This window comes from Uloborus diversus, chromosome 1 (genome assembly GCF_026930045.1).
Source record: "Uloborus diversus isolate 005 chromosome 1, Udiv.v.3.1, whole genome shotgun sequence".
Lineage (NCBI taxonomy): Eukaryota > Metazoa > Arthropoda > Arachnida > Araneae > Uloboridae > Uloborus > Uloborus diversus.
This window is the reverse complement of record NC_072731.1, coordinates 206,193,302-206,214,902: the sequence shown is the minus strand read 5'-3', so window position 1 is coordinate 206,214,902 and position 21,601 is coordinate 206,193,302. Positions and strand designations below refer to the sequence as shown.

General features: G+C 35.5%; 1 protein-coding gene across 1 annotated transcript; it reads right to left on the bottom strand.

Moving 5' to 3' along the window:
• Positions 1–20,035: 20,035 nt before the first annotated feature.
• Positions 20,036–20,953, bottom strand: LOC129218340 (uncharacterized). The gene has a single exon (XM_054852581.1). The coding sequence runs from the start codon at positions 20,951–20,953 to the stop codon at positions 20,036–20,038; it is 918 nt and encodes a 305-aa protein (XP_054708556.1).
• Positions 20,954–21,601: the final 648 nt, after the last annotated feature.

The following is a 21,601-nucleotide window of genomic DNA, read 5'->3' as shown; positions in this document are numbered from 1 at the left end:
CTGTAAATAATTAGACAACGCTGTTATTTAAAAAAAAAAAGGCTCAAATAAAGTTGTACAGGAATGGTTAATCATATAGCCCAGTCAATGAAGGTAAAAAAATAGGACTTGTCGCAACTAATTTAGGGAAAGCTGAATTTTCGCAAGATGTTAGCAAATAAAGTATACACTAAAAAAATACAAAGTCCCGACCCCAACCCCTCTTGCTTTCTCCCCCACCCCCTCCGAAGCATTGCAAGAGCAGTACTATGATTATACGTTTTTCGTGTCGCAACTAATTAGGGGAAAGCTGAATTTTGGCAGGAGGTTTGTACATAAGGTACATACTAAAAAGCCACAAAGTCCCGACCCCCACCCCTCTTGCTTTCCCCCCCACCCCATCCGAAACATTGCAAGAGCAGTACTATGATTATACGTTTTACGTGTCGCAACTAATTAGGGGAAAGCTGAATCTGGCAGGATGTTAGTACATAAAGTATACACTAAAAAGCCACAAAGTCCCGACCCCCACCCCTCTTGCTTTCCCCCCACCCCCTGCGAAACATGGCAATAGCAGTACTATGATTACACGCTTTTTGTGTCGCAACTAATTAGGGCAAAGCTGGATTTTGGCAGGACGTTAGTAAATAAAGAAAACACTAAAAAACACAAAGTCCCGACCCCTACCCCTCTTGCTTCCCCTCCCCACCCTCTCCGAAACACTTAGACCATCAAGAGCAGTATTATGATTATTCGCTTTTCTTTTCGCAGCTAATTAAGATAAAGCTGAGTTTTTGCACTGTGTTAGTAAATAAAGTGTACACTAAAACCTAGATAGTCCCGACCCCTCTTGCTGCTCCCTCCCTCCTTCCGAAACATTGCACACTGATCAGTTCAGTACTATGATTTTAAGCGTACAGCTTGAAAACTTATGATGTTACCGGGGTGTTCCTTTTTTTATATCACTCCTAACAATATTATAAACCAGTGGTGCCTAACCTAAGGCCCAGGTGCCGTATCCGGCCCGCGAAGCTGATCCGTGTTGCCCGTTGTTTTGTGAAATGTTACAACTCGAAGAGCACGATTAATGACAATGTTACAAATTGTTAGCCAAATATTTAGAAATTGGTTTCAGAAAACATTGTTGGCGACCACTGTTATACACAAATTCTGAAACATACCCTTTTTATGTAGAGGGATCAGTTTCACCATTTTACCAACTTAATCATTTGCAGAAATCTCACAACGAAAACCAAAACGTAACTTCAACAAATTAATAGCTTTTTATCATTATGCCTTGGAAAGAAATGTTTGAACAAAATTTATAGATAAGAATATAATAATAGTCATTTTCTTGAAATGAATCAACAATGTAATGACGTTCACTCAAAGTTTTTACTACCATAATGGAATTATTTGTTACAAAAGTTTATAATTCGTTTGTGTCGACGATAGTCTGCAAAATAATGTTAATGCTTGGCTAACTATTTAAGTTTTAAATAAATCAGGAATAGTATATATTTGAATTGATATTTTTCTCGCAGCGGATATTATTAACGTTTAATATTACTTTTAGTTTTTATTTTTAAGTCTTATATAAGGGGCGATCTTCTAATATTTTGTTGGTTTGGTCCGAAATATTGTTACAGTGCATTTCACTACAGTGTCCACACATAGACGTGCAATCGAACCTAGCTTTACGACAGATACAGTTTGAAACACATTATCTTTTCAATTGCAAGATACTAATTGGAGAAGTTCACTTGAAGCAGAGGTAATCTTCATGAACTAAGGAATCAATCAGTTGTATGAAGTATAATGCCAACCCCACTCTTCTGGGGGAAGTTTAAAACATTACCAAGTTTGAATCTGGTGTTGACCCTTAAAACTGTGGTTGAAACTTTAAAAAGATGTTGACGAGTGACGTCTGAAGTTGGTGGACATTTTTGTGATTACTTGCTTTTCACAAACCTTTATTCAAACTTGGTTAGGTTTTAAACTTCCAGCAGAAGAATGGGTTTGGAAATATATTTCAAGCAACAGACTGATTCCTAAGATCATGACAATAGCCTCTCTGCTCCAAGTGAAATTCTCCTACTAATATCTTGCAACTGTAAAACATTGTGTTATAAACTGTAGTTGTCGTAAAACTGGGTTCGATTGTACGTCTATGTGTGGACACTGTAGTGAAATGCATTGCAACAATATTTTAGACCAAGCCAACAAACTGTTAAATGACCCCTTATAACAGAAAAATTGTAGTTATAATTACTTGATGCTTTTTTGTTTTTTTGAATGCAACCTGTTTTTCAGAAACCAGTTGCTACGTAGTCCTCGAATTGTAACATTTCGCAAAACAACGGTTCACACTGATCAGTTTCATGGGTCGGATGTGACCCGCGGGACGTAGGTTAGGCACCGCTGGTTTATAATATTGTAAGAAGTGGAATAAAAAAAGGAATACTCCGGTATCATCATTAGTTTTCGAGCTGTAAGCGTAAAATCATAATACTGCAATTGCAAAGCGTATAATCATAGTACTGCTCTTGCAATGTGTCGGAAGGGGGGGGGGGGGAGAAAGAAGGGTGAGGGGTCGGGACTTTGTCTTGTTTTAGTGTATACTTTTTGTTTTAACATCTTGAAAAACATCCGCTTTCCCCAAATTAGCTGCGACACAAAAAGCGCATAATCATAGTACTGCTCTTGCAATGTTTCGGAGAGGGGGGGGAGAAAGCAAGAGGGGCGGGGATCGGGGCTTTGTACTTTTTTAAAGAATGCATTACGTACTAACATCCTGCCAAAATTCAGCTTTCTCTTAATTAGTTGCGACACGAAAAGCGTACAGTCATAGTACTGTTCTTGCTGTGTTTCGGAGGGGGTGAGAGAGGGAGAAAGTGTGGTGGGGGTCGGGACTTTGTACTTTTTTAAACAATACATTATGTACTAACATCCTGCCAAAATTCAGCTTTCCCCCTAATTAGTTGCGACACAAAAAGCGTATAATCATAGTACCGCTATTGCAATGTTTCGGAGGGGGTGGGGGGAAAACAAGAGGGGTGGGGTCTGGACTTTGTGGCGTTTTAGTGTATACTTTATGAACTAACATCCTGCCAAAATTCAGCTTTCCTCTAATTAGTTGCGACACGAAAAGCGTATAATCATAGTACTGCTCTTGCAATGTTTCGGAGGGGGTGGGGAGAAAGCAAGAGGGGTGGGGGTCGGGACTTTGTATTTTTTTAGTGTCCACTTTATGTACTAACAACCTGCAAAAATTTAGCTTTCCCTAAATTAGTTGCAACACGAAACCTTTATTGACTGGGCTAATAAGAGAATAAATTCCCATTGAAAAATGAATTGAGGAAAACATAAAGTCATTTATGTCTCTTCCATAAATTATACTTTTAAAAAGCGGATTTACAATCCAACTACGGAAGACGTGAAATCTAGCAAGCGGTTAAGTAAGGTCGATCTCATCTGAATAAATCTAGCAAAGCAGAAGGAAAATAAAGATGGGATTTTAACGCAAGCGTTTTATAATTTCATTACAGCATATTAACTTATTGCATTATTTAAGTTAAAAGTGAGGGAAAATCAACAATAGTTTCAATGAAAACGATAGAAAAAAAAATAAAATGTTTTCATTTCGTCCGGAAACATAAAAGCAAAATGGTAACCTCAAAACTTTGTTGAAAAAAAAAAGAAATTAATTATTTTTTGTACTGGAAATATAGATCAAATATAGTTTAGATTTGAAAAAAAAATCCCTTGGAAAAATATCAATTTTTTCAAATTTCGTTCTAAATAATTAGGAAGCAGAAGCGCACATCCGTAACTAACAAACTAACTAACCATGTTAGATTAAACTATGGATTAATCTAACTAAAACTCCCGAAAAGGAATAGATGTGTCCATTTTCACCTTTAAACCGGATGTTTCCCATTCAGCACTATCGGTAGTCAAACTGTTGCTGCTTTTTACAAACTAAGGTAAACTTAAACTTTCATTATCCATTAATAAAAATGAGATACCTTCAAAAATTGTATCATTTCATGTTTACGTTCTACATTGCACCAAAAGTGTTTTCTTTTCTTTTTTTTTTTTTCAAGGGTGGGACTTTACGAATTACATGTCCAGATGACGACTATACTAGGAACGGTACATCGCTCATAAGTTGATTTAAATTAAATTTTCATCTTCAAATATGCATCTGTAAGTTGTTCGCAAAAGGAGTTGAGCACTGATCTACTGCAGATTCAGTCACAAATGCAGCGTAAGATATGAAATATTAGTTATTTTACTGCAGCTAAGCAAAAAAGTGAAATAGTTTGAGTTATGAGCAGTAAGTATATTTATTGCCCCACATTATTGACTTAATATCAATCGAGATGGATAGGGTAGGCTAGGGACGGACAAAATGGGGAAAAGTGTTATTAACAGAGATTCAGCGTGATTTATACGTGCCGGGTTAGAACGCTGGGTTCAGTAAAAGCAAAACTGTTTCCCGATGCATGGATATATTTTATTAGCGGAGGATATTGCTTGAAAATAAACAACTTTGTGGAATTCATATGTATGGTAATTACTTTTGGGTAAGTTCTGAAAGTTTGCAAATGTTAGTTTTTTCTTCCCTTACTCCATCTTATGTTGTGCATTTGAAATATTGGAAGGGGAACAAATGCATAAATATATGAAATGCTATGCAGTTCTTTATTATAATAGATCATTTTATTGCTGGCATCATCAACAAGCACGTATAAACTTGCTTTTACAAAATACGGATTTAATGTAACTCTTCGTTATGATTTGACATTTGAAAGCTGTTAAAAATAATTCATTTGCTAGTAACGCTTCCTAAAAATTGGACAATTAAGTGGCACTGGAAAACACGATAAAAAAGGGGGAATTATATGTTTTGTTACGCGTTCATTAATTAATTCATTCATTTACATTCCTTCATTTAGTAATTTAAATATTTACCTATATTTTTATTCACTCTTTTCTTATTCATTAACAATTTTATGCACTCATTTATTTTTCTTCATACATAAAATAGTTAATTTACATAATTATTTGATTTTGTTTCATTAATGTTTTTTCTTGCTCGTTCAATCTTTTATTTACTCATTCAATTGATCGAAAATATTTTTTGTAATCGGATAGAAAGAATTTCTATTTGTTAGAAAAATATTTTATTTTTCAATTTTCTCCACAAAAAAAAATAATTTTGCCTCCTCCCTTTTTAGTCTTTTGAAAGCAAAAATATACTGCAGAAACAAAAATAAATAAATGATGTTTAAACTCAAGTTTGATTATAAAACAGAATGTTCTATCTTTGTTTTTGTTGTTGTAGTGTGCCAGCCAGGCTGCCAATTTGGGGTGCGCTGCATCACTATTCCAACTGTACTATAATTTGGTGTGAAGTCCGACTTCAACAGTATACACATGCCAAAAGACCCGTTTATAGGGTGGGAGGGGGGCACCATTCACAGCACAACAACTCACACAGAGGAAGGACAAGAACAGGGTACAGTAAGTACAGCCATGGCCCTATCCAAGCATAGCTGTTCTATCTTTATCTTTATGTACAATAATTTTATAAACGAATTTCCCATTTGTTGATTTAGGAAAAGATTAGTCATCTTAACTATTTCACTTTTCCCCATATTCCAAAACATTATTTAAATAAGTCTATAGAAAACAACACAAACGACATGAAGGGTGGATTAAAAGATATTCTACCATCAATAGTTCGGTTCCTCCGATCAACCACCCACATCTCTAGCTTTTCCTGTAAGGAAAATATAATGAATTAGTAAGCAATGAAGTCAAAACTGCTGAAAATAAAATGGAACCAGAGATAAAAGTGATGAAAAGAATATGCTATTATAATTATTTTTAATGTTTCGTTTGCTGTTCGTTTGCCTTCACACATTTTGAAATATTTACTAAATGTGTTCAATATGCATTGCATTCATGAATAGAACTACCATGAACCTTTAAAACCTGATTTATCATGTTTGATCCAATGGTTTACCTTATTCAGTTTTATAGATTTCGAATTCACAAAACTGTTTCCCTCATGTTTTTCATTTGAAATGTCGATGAAACGGGATAAACCCTTTTAAAATTTGTTAAACGGGTGATATTTTAATCTTTTTGTCTCGCACGAAATTACCCATAAAGAACTTTTGAAAACTTAATGAAGTTTTAATATATTAAAACAATAAGTTTTACTTTCGAATTAGTTTAATAAAATTTTAAGAAAAAACCGTTAATCTGAAGTTTTTTCTATGTTTCTTTCTTTTTTAGTCCACTTTCCCAGTAAAAATCAGAGAAAACAGAAATAAGCATGAAAGAAGGCTCTTTGCATCTTAAGCAATATCGTTGAAAAAAAAAATATTATATATATATATATATATATATATGTGGGACGCCGAGCTACTGGTAATAACTATGAAAATGCTGGTATTCACTTATAAAACCACTCATTGATGACATCATTTTAGCTACTAAACATTTAATGATAACTAAATTACACATAACTAATATTTACAAAAATGATTACAATGCAGAAGTGCAGCCGTCTTGCTGCTCGTCTTTATACCACGTCTAACGTCTTTCGTCTCCTCAAAGTTATTCACTAATCCAAAAGTTTTACCGCCCTTGGCGCTGTTCATTCTGTCGCCGGACTCTACGTCGTCATCTCTTGGCGAGTTTTACATACAAGAAATCTAAAATGTATGAAGGGCTGTGCAAGTGTACCAGGGTGTACCAGAGTCGGCACCACAAGTTAATCTGAAATTTTAAGTAATTCTTTAATAGTTTTAATTTCAGTATCTTTATCTTGAGCTGATTTCAGCTGTGGCAACAAATTATCGACTGAAATGCAAAACACATCGATAGGGGAGCGGCTAAGAGCATCAACATGTGGCATCTTGCTTCCGGGACGATGTTCAATGTCATAATTAAATTCCTGTAGTAACAAAGCCCAACGAGCTACACGGGTACATAAGTCTCGTTTTGACAATGTTTTCTCAAACGCGGCGCAATCGGTTACAATTTTGAAATGGATACCCAAAAGGTAAACACGGAACTTCTTTATCCCTTCGATGACTGCTAGGGCCTCAAGTTCATAACTAGAATATTTCTTTTCGGCATCAGTCGTTTTTCTACTCATGAAATAGGTTGGATGAAAAGTCTTTTCATTTGGGGGTTTTTGCATCAAAATTGCAGAATACCCTTCTAGGCTAGCGTCCGTATGAAGTTCAGTCTCAAATTTAGGGTTGTAGATTCCCAAAACAGGTGTGTCAGCTAACAACATTTTTAATTGGTTGAACGCATGTTTTTCTTCGACTCCAAAATGAAATTTTCGATCCTTTTTCAAGAGATCACTTAATGGCCTAGCTATTATGGAATATTTCGGGATAAACTTCCTAAAATATCCTGTTAAACCTAAAAAGCTTTGAACCTTTTTCAAATTAGTCGGCTCTGGAAAATTAAGAACTGCTTTAGTTTTCAAAGTAGATGGGAAAATATTTCCACCCTCGATTACATGTCCTAAAAAATCAATACGTTTTTTCAAGAAATGGGACTTCTTAAAATTTACTTCAAGTCCGTATTCGCTTGCAGTTTTTAAGACCAGTTCAAGCCGTTCAATACCTTCTTCGGGAGAGGAAGACAAAATGATTATATCATCCATATAAGGCAAAACAATACCCTTATTAATTAATTCTCGAAAAATAGTGTTGATATATCTTGTAAAGACCGCCGGAGAGTTACATAATCCGAAAGGGACTTGGCGAAATTGGTATTGTCCTTCATGAGTTACAAATGACGTATATCTTCTGCTCTCTTCACTTACATTTACATGAAAAAAAGCGTTTTTGAGGTCAATAGTACTAAAAATATTGGAGCCCTGCAGTCTATCTAAAATATCTTCAATTAGTGGAAGAGGAAATCGATCTTTTACTATAACCTTATTTAGTTTTCTATAATCAATGCATACGCGCGGTGTCCCATCTTTCTTTTTTACAATAACCACTGGACTGCAATACTCAGAGGAACTGGGTTCCACTACACCTTCTTTTAACCATTCGGCAGCCTGAGCTTCGACGATCATTTTTTCTGAGAATGCCAACCTACGGGGATGATGAGATATAGGTACGTCATTTTTTACCAAAATTTTTAACTCAACATTAGTGGTTTTAATTTTTTGAGGCACATAGTTGGAAATCAATGTCTTTACTTTAGATCTTAAATCAAGAGGAATATCAGGGGAAATATTCATTTCAACTTCTTCAACACATACATTAATTGGCAAGACAGATAAAACATCATAATGTTCTGCATCTTTGGGTTTAGCTTGAATCGTAACACCATTATCATCAATTATTGTTATTCCTTGCATCAAAACATTTAGTCCAATAATTACATCGCAAGCCATTATTTCGTTATTCACCACAACTACATCTGCTTTACATTTAAAATTGTCAATTTGAATATCACTCTCAAAAACTCCAACTGGTTTTACTTGACATTTACCGAATCCTGACAAAACAGTATTTAAAGGAAGTAATTGAAATCGCTCACCAAGAGAATTCAATTTCTTAAAAACTGATTCCCGAATTAATGTGGCTTGTGACCCTGAATCGACAATAGCATTTTTTACCACTGAGTTACCAATTTTTACTTCTTTGTTTAAATTTTTCTTCTTTGGAACATTTAAATGAGCAACGTCTGGTTTCTTATTAGGGCAATTAGAAGCTTTGTGCCCAAAATTTTCGCACTGAAAACATTTAAGTCCCTTATCCTTGTGTACACAATTTTTCGCAATGTGGTTTTTCAAACCGCAATTGTAACAAATTTTTTCTTTATAATTTTCATTGTTAGTGTTGTATCGCGTCTTCTTATTATTTTGTTCATAGTGTATCTTATTTTTATTGTTTAAATCTCTTTTGAAATTGGAAGTATACCCACTCTTTTTTAAGCGATCATCATTTGACATTTTTTGCTTGGTTCTGTCGAAAGGTTTCTCATTTCTAGCCAAATCATTTTTCATTACTTCGTATACTTTGAGTTTTTCTTTAAAATCATTTATATCGCGCGCTCCATAAATAATTGTTTTATTTTCCGGTTTATCTTGAATTCCCTTTATTACATAACTGATCAGAGATATGTCATCAATACGTCCAGAAAGAGCCAATTGTTTCATCTTTAAAAAATATTCTTGCGTAGTCTCAGAATGTCGCATTTTACGCTCGCTCATTAAACTATGAAGCGAAGCCGAATTAACTTGTGTGGAATATTCGCTGATTAGCGCTTTCTTTAATTTTTCATAAGAATTAATATTTTGTTCGGTGTTGATAAATAATGCGGCATTTCCTCCAAAACAGCGTTTAGCAAAAATAAATTTTTGAACTTCAGTAAGGTTAAATAACTTAGAAACACTTTCAAAAGTTTCTACCCAAGAAGAAATGTTCTCATGCGGTTCTGCATTAAATTTCGGCAGGGAGTGTTCAATATCAGAATAATGTAAAAGATAGCTCGTAGCCAAAACATTGCCTGAATCAGAATAATTAATTACAGGCGGCGGTGCTACTTTTTTTTCAATTCCAGCAGATAAATCGTCACTAATAACTTCCTCGTTCTGACCGGACTGCTGATGATCCGAGAATGAGTCATCTTCTGACTGGGAATGTTGTTCATCAAGCTTTGACAGCGCAGCAATATCTGTCAGAAAGGAGAGAATGCTTTTTGCTAACTCAGATTTATTTCCCTCCAAGGGAATGTTCAAAAAATTTGCAATAGTTATTATTTCGTTAAGAGAAAAATTTTTCTCAATGTCTTTTAATTTATTTTTGAATTCATCTGATTCTGGGTTGTATTCAAATCCCGTAAAATTTCTTAAGCGCTTTCTATTGGAATTATCCCCGTTATTAGAAAATATAAAACGGTGGAGAAGCACTATTTTTTCTCGCTTAAAGTTTCTGAGCGCAAAGTCAATGTTTTTAATCTCTTTCAATTGCATCTTTGAAGAAAAGAAATTCACAATTCACTCACCCCTTTTCTGGATGCTTGAAATCAGATTATCCAACAGAGAATTTCAGATAGTTCACAAGGTACAGTCACATTTCACTCAGTTCTTTCTCTCTCTTTTTTTCGGAAACAGTATCAATTAGTTTTCCGGTTAATCACACTTCCAAACATTATACTCCAAAAGAATTTTATTGTAGGCGTTCCTCATATCGATCCAAGATCCCACTTCTGAATTTTTTGTGGGACGCCGAGCTACTGGTAATAACTATGAAAATGCTGGTATTCACTTATAAAACCACTCATTGATGACATCATTTTAGCTACTAAACATTTAATGATAACTAAATTACACATAACTAATATTTACAAAAATGATTACAATGCAGAAGTGCAGCCGTCTTGCTGCTCGTCTTTATACCACGTCTTACGTCTTTCGTCTCCTCAAAGTTATTCACTAATCCAAAAGTTTTACCGCCCTTGGCGCTGTTCATTCTGTCGCCGGACTCTACGTCGTCATCTCTTGGCGAGTTTTACATACAAGAAAGCTAAAATGTATGAAGGGCTGTGCAAGTGTACCAGGGTGTACCAGAGTCGGCACCACACACACACACATATATATATATATATATATATATATATATATATATATATATATATATATATATATATATATATATATATATATATATATATATATATATATATCAAAGAAACGGTCTGTCGGTCTGGCTGTCCTCCCCCCTTACCCAATAACTTTTGAGTAAATAGTCCGATTCGAACAAACTTTTGTTTAGTAAAGTAAGAAATAACAACGTCAAAAAGCACAAATTACAGATTACTGCTGACACGTGTTTCGGCATTACAACGAACGCCTTTTTCAATGCAAAAGAATTGAGCTTATGGATGAAAAAACATCCGAAAATTTTGTTTGTTAAAAGGATTATGGCAACGACACCTCATTTCCACGTTTTATTTTTCGATTTGAAAAAGTTTTCGTTTGATTTTTAACAGTTCAAAAAACCTTAACATTAGCGCCTACGGGGAAACTTACTTCATATACAAATACTAAACTAAGAGACAAAAGCGGTTAATGAAGAATAGGTGTAGCAAATATACTTATGATTTAAAAAATTTTCCGATCAATTTTGAACTGTTCAAACCCTTTAACATAAGCTCCAACGGGGAAACTAAGAGTTGATACTTTATCCCGAAATTAAAGGCAGATTAGCTTCAAACAACATTTTTTGAAAGAAACACTTTATAACTAACTCCCGACTTCGATTCCTAGAACTTTAGAACCGTTGACTCCGACTCCGACTCATGTATCTCAAAATCAAGCAAACTCCGATTCTGACATCTTAGCTCTGGTAAATTTTAGACACGGAGCGAAAACGACTGAATCCTACTTTTGGAACTACGACTCCAACTTCTTTATCCCAAAAGAAGTACGACTCCGACTCCGCCAATATTGGCAGAGTTGCGAGGGGGAAGGGCTTTTGAGGGAAAATGACCGACTTCGAATTCGAGTCTTTGAATTTAAATCCTTCGAATTCTTTACCCCGAGATGAAACCGACTCCGACTCCGACTCAGCAGTCCTGCTTGTTACTGTGACATAATTATTGTATGATTTGTTTTTGTTTTTACGCTAAAACTTTATTTACGTGTTCTGTTTTTGGCAGCGGCTAATGAAGCGAAAGTCGGAGTCCTTTTTGTTTTAATATAAAGGCTGTACAGAAGATTTTTTTCTTCCCTTTTTTCCACCCTACTTTCCTAGTAAAAGTCAGTGAAAGAGGAAACAGGGTGTTCTGTCAAGAACTACACACGCCTATTTTTCCGTATACCAATATCGACTTTCTAGTATATGATCAATATTCTCAAAATTAGCTAAAATCGCCAATTATTTCAAAAAGGCAACTTTTTAGCATTTTAATCTGATTTCTAGACATAAATTAGACCTAGTTCGTCTGAAGAAATAGATGCGTAAAAAATAAAAAAACGAACAAATATAATAGTAGCACCTTTTAAACAAAGCAGCTAAAATATTTCTTTTCACTAAAAAAAAAAAAAGCAAGAAAAATAATACGATCATTAAAATAAATATATTATGTAGAAAAAAAAGTTTGTTCTTTTCCCCTGTTGCCAGAAAGAATTTTACAACATGAATAAATTCACTTTAAAAAAAAAGAAAAAAAAATAAAATATCAGCTTTAAGAAATAATTTTCAATATTAAAGAAAAAAAAATCGTTTAAGTAAAAATAAATCATATCAACAGTAATTAGTCGGAGTCGGAGTCATTCTGGTGTTGGTGGTCGGGAAAGTAGGGTAGTTTAGTTCTGGACGGAACTTCATGTTTTTTTTTCGGAAGAATTTGAAATTGATGACATGCGACCTTTCAACTACTGATTCATTTCTGTTTCAATCTCATTCTACAAAGTAAGGAATTTTGTTAACCAAATATTTCTAAACTCTGTATGAAAACGTTCTTATTAACATTATTATTACTTGTTCATCTAGTTTAGGGCAAACTTTATTTATAATTCACAAAAGAAAAAAAAACTTTATGGTGGATAATAATGAGCTCCAGTAATTACGCCTTTACAAATGAGCAAAAATATTCATGTTTACAATATTAGCATAGTGCAAAAATGCTTTTGTTTAAACCTTAAGCTTCATTAACTTTAATGCAATGAACGTCGTATTTATGCCGAAGATTGAAGTAGAAGCGTGGTGGATTTTTTTTATAGTTTAACACGCGTAAACCCAATTAATCTATTTTCGCTTTTCTTTAATTAATGAAGCAATGAATCAAATATAACAGTGATTGAAATCAATGACATTTTTACTGGATCTTTATGAGTTTTAGTTTTCTGGCTTTCTTTTTGCTTAAACTTGAAACGGAGAACGTCGGTTTTTCTCCTTTAACTATTAGTCATAACTAAAGGATAACTCAAAAGTGTAGAATTAACATTTAAATAAATAAAACGAGCTGATGTGTGCATCACATGACTTCCTTTTACACGAGTTTAATGTCATTCCCCATTATCGGCAATTTTAATGTGATTCAATAGTTAACTCTCTAAATATCAACAACAGAGGCTAAACTGAAACCAGGTTTTAAAAAAGAGAAAAAAAAAAAGGCCAAATTCGTCGCCAAGTTGTTGACAAAACTTGGCGACCAAAAGACTGGCGATATATCGCCAAATGTCCGCCAAATTATAACACCACCTGAGTATGCATCTAAATTAACAATGATTTCTTCCCTAAAAAAGGCCCCTTTAGAAACACCCCGAATTCAACGAAAAGGGGAGGTGCACAACTAGACCCCTACTAGGAGTCTACGTACCAAATTTCAACTTTTTTGGACATAACGTTCTTGAGTTATGCGACATACATACGCACATACGCATATACGTAAAAATCCTTGTAATTAATTCTGGAATCGTCAAAATGGATATTTCGGGCGTCTATACGTTCTTAGGTACATATTCGCGTGTGGTCGGGCCGAAAAAAAAAAAATCAACATTCATTTGGAGGTGAGCAAAATGGAAATTAAGGTCGATTTTGAGTGAAAATTTTTTCACGAATACAATACTTCCGTTTTCGTAAAAGGAAGTAAAAATAAATGAACATTTTTTTTTTAATGTTTAAAAGGGAAGTTTTTTATTAAAATCATTTATTTGTAACGATACAATTAATAATTCATTATTAATGAAGTATGCACACAATTGTGCATCAAAGATATTAATTGTTCATTGATTACATGATATTTAAAAATTTCTGGTATTTATGAGATCCTTTCTATGTGTATTACATGTATACAACTAAATTTGTACTACATCAATTACACTTTGCTTCCTTTAAATACTTTATACAGACTATGTATTATAAATCAAAATTAAAAATATCAATACATTATTAACGTTTTGCATCCTTTAAATATTTTTTACAGACTATGTACCATGATTAAAAGTTTAAGATATAAATACTTTAAGTTTAAGCAATATATAGATACCGGTACATTTTGAAATCTCATTTAAAAAAAAAAAGAAATGCACTTCATTCGGGTTTGGAGCATGAATTTGCTATGTAAAGTTTTTTTTTTTTTAAACATTCACATATTAGGACGTTTTATTAGGCAAATGTATACGCAAAATAATGCAATCGTTCAACTAAATTTACCAAAATTAACTGTTCTTGTGCCTCTATTTTAGCTAATAACAACAACTTTAATTAAAAATGAACTTTTTAATTTTTAAAAAGACTAATGTAACTAGAAATTGGAAAATCAAACTGAACCAATATATATATATATATATATATATATATATATATATATATATATATATATATATATATATATATATATATATATATATTAAAAGATTTTCTAATGTGTTGTTTGTCCATTTTAACGTGGAACTAAACACAATTAATGAATCCTTGTTTGTGGATCATTTATAATTCAATTACATAGGAAAACTTACTGAAATTTAAAAATACATTTTCAGTCTTTAATTTGTTTAGTTTGAATCAGAGTTGTCAGCTTTAATTAAATAAAACAGGAATTGGATAATGTTATTTAATACATTTTTCTCGAGACGGCGACAAAAACGGTTAATAACATTTTCTAGGTCTCCTCTTTTTATTTTTTTTCTTTCGATGGTGCATTTTCTTTGATGCGTGTTTGTTTTACAATGAAAATTAATGTGATATTGCTAACACCATTGAGTTGGCATATATAAGGAATTTTGTTTCAAACTATTTTCACAAAGCATGAGTTTTTGGCTTTGTTATGAAAAGTATTTAAAACCACAGTTTTGCGTTCTAAAGTATTTAGTTTGAAAGATAATTTTTTTCTCAAATGCGAGACACAACAAAATTAGTTTTAAATATATATAAAATAAAAATATGAATAAAAATACAAGAACTATTTCAAAACGTAAAAAAAAAAAAAAATCTATTCACAAACTTATTCCATTTTTTATGAACAGCTTTCTGAATGAAGGACATACATTTATCTACATTTAAATTAACGTTTTAGCCTGCAGATAATACATAATCTAATAACAAAAGAATATAAAGGAAAAACTGCTTACAAGTTTCTAGACATAAGCATCGAATGCTCTCAAGTAGTGACTTAGCGAAATTTTTGTAAATGATTTCGTTTAGTAAGTTAGAAATTAAGCATTGAATTCCACATTGCAGTAAAACTAAGTAAAAATATCCTTTTTTTGTTAGAGAAAGTATTGTTCGTCTTTTCTGGTAAAGTTTATGATGTAGTTGTTGGCTTCTCTGTTTAAAGATCTCATATAAGTCAGATCAACTGCAGTAGGCGGTTGAACACCCAAAAATATATGACTAAAAGGGGATCAGTTGCTAAGTTCACCTTTGAAAGTCCTATGCAGCACAGAATGTACTTATAAGTGGCAGGATGACGACATAATTTTCAACAAGTGGGATAGATTTTTCTGCCACCCTCAAAAGAGATATACTTAAGGTGGCTACTTCTGAGTTAGCGAGCGCCGTGGTAATGTTTATACAGTGAACCAACGCTCGGACATGTTGGAACAAAGATTAGACAATAAACAGAGAGTTATTAAGTTATCCTTTCTATATTTAATACATAAGTCAAAATTGGACAAGTAACAGATTAAGAGGAATTCCAGAAGAAAGACTTACCCCCTGTGGCTAGCCCGCACGAGTCCACACCTGTTGGTCTCACGGTCGCACCCCGTCTGAGTTCTCCTCTCTCTCTCTCACCCTCCGGGGCTCAGGGTTGCTCGAAGGAGGTGAGGGGGGTTCCCAGCTCTCTCGTTATCTCTTCCTTGGCTCGTGTCTTCGCGACACTCCTCCCCACCAAGAAAAATTGTTCGAATAAACTGGCTAGCCTACAGGGGTACATAAAGTCCTGAGTTATGTCCAGAGTCTGTGTTTGAAAACAGGTGGGACGTTTCCCTGGTTTCCCGATATCGCTTGCCTGGCCTGAAGTGGTGGGGGCTCTCATCAAGTCCGGTAATAAGCAGAGGCATGAAGCAGGACGGCGTCGGTAAATGTTCATGTTGCTGGAGTAAGATGAATCCTTCGACTCCGTTGACAGGGAACTCGCACCAAGTGGTCCTCCTGTGCTCTACAGGTTCTCTTGCTATGACCGGTGGGCACGCCTCCTAGGGAAAAGATACCAGAGGCAGAATCCGTGTCTCTTTTTTTTTTTTTTGAAACTGTCATTCGGGTAGACCTTGGCGGTGACAAGCAGGGAAAGCCCTTCTGGAAAAACCTCTTTTTTTTTTTTACTTAGTTAGCTTAAACTAATTTATTCGTCAAAACGGAAATTAGACTAATATTTCGGCGTAGTCTGAGCCAATGTGAAGGAAGAGAAAAAAAAAGAATTGTTAGCGGTTTTTTCTTTTTCTTTTTTTTTTTTTTTAATGACGCGTTCGCAAATTGTACCTCTGATTTGGTTCTGTTGCGATAGTCTCATCGTCGTCTGTTTCTGACGGAGCCGCGTTGTCAATCTGTTCAGTGTTTACTAAGTGTAAGTAGCTGAAACGTTGAGTGTAAGGACTCATTCTATTAACATGAACGTTTAATGTCTTTTTTGGGTTCTCGACATGGCGCACTCTGTAGTTCACTTTTGAAAATCGCTCAATTACTCGAAAAGGACCTTCATACTTTGCTCTTAGCTTGCGGGAAATTCCCAGGTTAAAATTCGGAGTTTTAATGTAACATAGAGAGCCAACTGAGTAGTCGAATTTATTATCCTTTTTTCCCCTTCTACTACGTTCTATGTTTTTTGATTCTTGACGTTTAAGGTTTTCCAGAACCTTTTCGAAAACATCATTAAGTGAAGATACTAGATGTTTTGTGTACTCGAATTTTGATTGCTCGGTTTCATCAGTTTTGTTTAGACTATACGGTAATTTAATATCTCTGCCGTGCTCTAAGAAAAAGGGCGACGTCTGCGTCGCCTCATGTATCGCGGAATTTAATGCTAACATAACATTAGGCAAATGTATATCCCAATCGTGCTTTTCAATAGAGAGAGCCGCCAAAATATTTGCTATCGATTGATTTGGCTTTTCAACCGTGCCATTGACATGAGCAGAATACGCAGAAATGTGTCTCTTTTTTATACCTTGTGTTTTGCAAAAATCTGTCAACTCCGCACCCTTGAAGTACTGGGCGTTGTCAGTAATCAATACTCTGGGGCAACCTTTGTGCACAATATAATGTTCGAAAAAGGCTTTGGATATAGTTTCGGACTTCAGATCCGGAAGTGGCACTACATGGATGTACTTTGAGAACGCATCAACCATAGAGAGAACGTACTTGTTACCTCTAGCCGTCATTTTTAAAGGGCCGAAAACGTCCATATGACATCTTAGACCAGGAAACCCGCATTCATCGTACGGTTGGAGCGGCGCGTTAGTCACTTTCTGCGTGCTCCGTCTAGAGAGACAAATAGTACAGGAGCGCAAGTAATTCTGCGTGTCGCTATACATCGCAGGCCAGAAAAAATTCTCGCTAAGTCTGTTGTATGTTTTAAAAAACCTAAGATGCCCGCCAATCTCCGAATGAACTGATTCTAAGACTTTACCTTTTAAAGGATGCGGCACACAGATTTGTCTTCTAATACCTTTCCTGGGGGATCTGCTATTTCGTTTGGACAAATGAACTAAAATTCCGTCTTCATCGATTGTATAATTTTTGTAATTGGTCTGAGTTTTTTGGTTTTTTAACGAGTCAATAATAGTCTTTAATTTAGGGTCGTTGTTTTGCATTTTTATCAACTCTTCAGTACTTGGAAAGATGATCGTTATCGCGTTTACGCAACGAGAGAGATGGTCGGCCACTGGGTTCAAAGCAGACTCAATGTAGCGGATTTTGTAATTGAACTCCTCGAGTGCTAACTTCCACCTTAATATTTTAGCGGCCGGATTTTTATTTGAGAGAAACCCTTCAAGTGGCTTGTGGTCTGAAAACACTTCGAAATATCTCCCTATCAGAAAAGGTCTAAAAAAATTCAAAGCGGAATAGATAGCAAAAAACTCTAAAACTGTTGCACTGTATTTGGACTGCGAGGGGTTTAACTTTTTTGAGTAAAAATACAATGGTTTGACTTCCGAGTTCGGATACTTCTGCTCTAGAACAGCTCCAATACCAAACGCAGAAGCGTCAGTGGTGATTTGTAGCTGAGCTGTGGGATCGGGTAGTGCTAGCACAGGGGGGTTTAAAATTGCCGACTTTATGTCCTCAAATGAAGCCTGAGCTTCTTCTGTCCATTCAAAATCCACATCTTTGCGCAGCAGATTTGTCAAGGGAAGAGTTCTACGGGCAAAGTGTCTGATATAGCGTCTATAAAAATTGCAACAACCTAAAAACGACTTAACTTGCTTCTGGTCGGTCGGAGGCGGAAACTTATTTATTGAAACGGTTTTATCTTCATCGATACGCATTCCGTCCGAACTTATTACAAATCCTAAAAATTTACACGACTTCGTTAGAAATTGACATTTTTCCGGATTGAATTTGAGATTAATTTCTTCGAACCGTTTAAGAACTTCATTTAATAGTGATAGGTGTTCGTCGATCGTTTTCGTAAATAAAATTATATCGTCGATGTAAACAAGAGCGCTGCTGTGCAGAAGATCTCCTAGGACGCTTTGTGCAATCGACTGAAAAATTTTCGGACTATTTTTAAGTCCGTAACATAGTCTATTAAATTCATATTTGTCCCCATAAGGTGTAGCAAAGGCAGTTTTGTATCTATCGCTCTTGTGCAGGGGAATTTGATTAAACGCTGATTTCATATCTAAAGCAGTAAAATAATTCGAGCCCGATATTTCATGCAGAATATCGTCTAAGGTGGGAATTCCGAATTCTTCTGTCACGGTTACCTCATTCAGTTTACGAAAGTCTAAAACCAATCGCCATTTATTCTTTTGTTTCACAAAAAGTACTGGTGCATTATATTGAGATTTGGATTTTGAAATAATTTGCGCTTCCTCAAGGTCGTTGATTTGTTTCCTAAATTCGGATCTTAAATTGTAAGGTATTTTGTAAATTGGGCACCTGACTGGTCTGTTATGCTCAAGAATTATACGGTGCGGCTCGGTGAGCGCGCCCGTCAGATCTTTTGTTGTCCTAGCGAAAGCATTCGAATGCTCCAGTAAAATTTTCGCGACTCTCGAATTTATTCTCACGTCTAAATGCCCGAGTTTAAAATCCTTTTCATTTAGCGGGGGTAAAACTTCACTTGAAATAGGTACCTCTGAGGTAGGAATTTCTTCAAAGCTATTAACGTTACAAATCCTCATGTTTTTATTTAACAAGACGCTAGACTGAGATCTATTATTCAATTCAAGGAGCACTTCTCTATTCTCTTCGTCGATCCTACAAAACGTTGAGGGGAAGTCGACACCCTTCTCTTTCAGCTTCGCCGTGCTAGACATGTACACACTCACACTTGAATGGGGGAGAACCGGAATTGAGACGCTGACAATAGTCTTTTGTCCTGGGGCGAGTAAAGTTTTCCTTTGCAACTTAAGAGAGATTTCTTTTTCTTTTGAAATTGGCGTTTTCCTTAAAGAGTTGTTAAATATAGGAACCTTTTCATTTGAAATACACAATTCATTCTCATCTAGATTTAAGATTGCACCCCTATACTTTAAAAAATCGTATCCAAGAATCGCCTCATACGCAGGAGAGATTTCCAATTTTGTGACAAAAAATATGTGCTCGAACAGGGCATTGCCTATTTCAATCACGATTTTGTACGAATCATTAATGGGAACTTCCTCGCCGTTGACTGCTCTTATTTGAATTGACGAGTTCAGAGGTCTTAGTGCTACAGTTTCGTTAATTTTATTAAAGATTTTAGGAGAAATCAAGCGAAACCGCAGCACCGGAATCCAGCAAGCACAGAAATTCGTTCCCTTGGGATCTGATACTAATTAGTGGTAGGAAGTAATTGGGACCATTACGTATTGTATCGGGAAGCTGCACGTCTGGTCCGGAATGAGTTAGTATCGGCGCTTCCCTCTGGTGTTTAACTGCCTTTCGTGTGTTTCATTTGTTTCGTCTCTGCGAGGGGAGAAGCTGACCCTTCTATTTCTCATTGGGGATCTATTCCCACTGTTCATCTTTTTTCTGCATTCATATTGATAGTGCCCTTCTCTCCCACAAAAGTAACATTTGACATTCGCCCTGCTGCGATATGGCGCACCGTTCATTCCTCTGGGATGAATAGTATTTACATTTACTTGTTCCTTAAGGTTTTGTACTTGCATCGATAAGTCGCGGACCTGTTCGGTTAGCACCGCAAACACGTCGGCCTGCTCGCGTTCACTTTCCCGACGCGTCAAAGATCCCTCGAAAATCTTATTATTGGCCTCTTCGGTCAATGCGACAGAGATAGCTTCTTCGAAGCTTGAGGGTTCCCGGCTCAAGACGTGTCGTTGGATTTCGGGGCGCAGTCCTGCCACGAAACGAGCTTGCAATAACTTGTCGCTTGCTTGTCGAATTTCTGGAGTGATTCTGTCGCCCTGAACTGAACCTATATTTCTCCCTAACACTCTTAGCCGCGTTGAGTAGTCATGAACTGTTTCTTTCGTACGTTGTGCGCAAGTTGCGAGCTCGTTCAGATACGTTGATAAGGGGAGAGGATTATCGAACCTGTATAGCAACCTGTCAACTAATTCATCGAAACTTCGTGTGGTCGAAGCCCTCGGGTCCGCGTGCACAAAACTTTCCGCCCCATCAGTCAATTTTAACTTTGTTATTATTAGTTTCTGTGCATCCGACCACCCGCTTATTTGAGAAATCCCGTTAATTTTTGCTATGAATGCCCTCACGGGAAGCGCAGCGGTCCCTGAAAATTTAGGAATTAATTCCAGCAAAGAAATATTGGGAATTGGTTCAACCGTGGAGTTAGCGTTCATTGTTAACGAAGCTCTCGAATTTCCCAATACGGTATTGTTGTTTTGCCTGCGTCCCCTCCGACTCATTTTAACCTCTCAAATGGAACAAGACCAAATTAATAACCCAAGAATGTGAAAGTAACAAATTACTAGAAATTTCGCGTCAGCTATACCCAACATTAGCAGCACGTGGCACAAACAAGAAATTTTGTGCTGCTAATTGCAACGTCTTGAGAAATATGCAAAATAACTGTACAATTGTCTACAGTAAACATTATGAATTAAGATCAATAACAACGTATATACCTCAATGAAATTCAGTGACTGATGCTAACAGATTATTGAAAAAACTTGCACGTGGCTCAGACTGGAATACGCACGAATACTAAGTCAAAATTGCAAAAAATAGTTCTTTTGCTTAGTTTACTCCTTCCTTCAACAATGCCTAGAGCAAAACTATAACAGAATGGTGCAAGGAGAGAGAAAAAAAATTTTTTTTGCATTCATATGCGCATGCTATCTCAAATCGATGCCTCAACAATCCTGATCATGGCACCAGATGAACCAACGCTCGGACATGTTGGAACAAAGATTAGACAATAAACAGAGAGTTATTAAGTTATCCTTTCTATATTTAATACATAAGTCAAAATTGGACAAGTAACAGAT

Coding starts and splice junctions, on each gene's coding strand:
- LOC129218340 (XM_054852581.1), bottom strand. CDS start 20,953: ATGAACGCTAACTCCACGGTTGAACCAATTCCCAATATTTCTTTGCTG.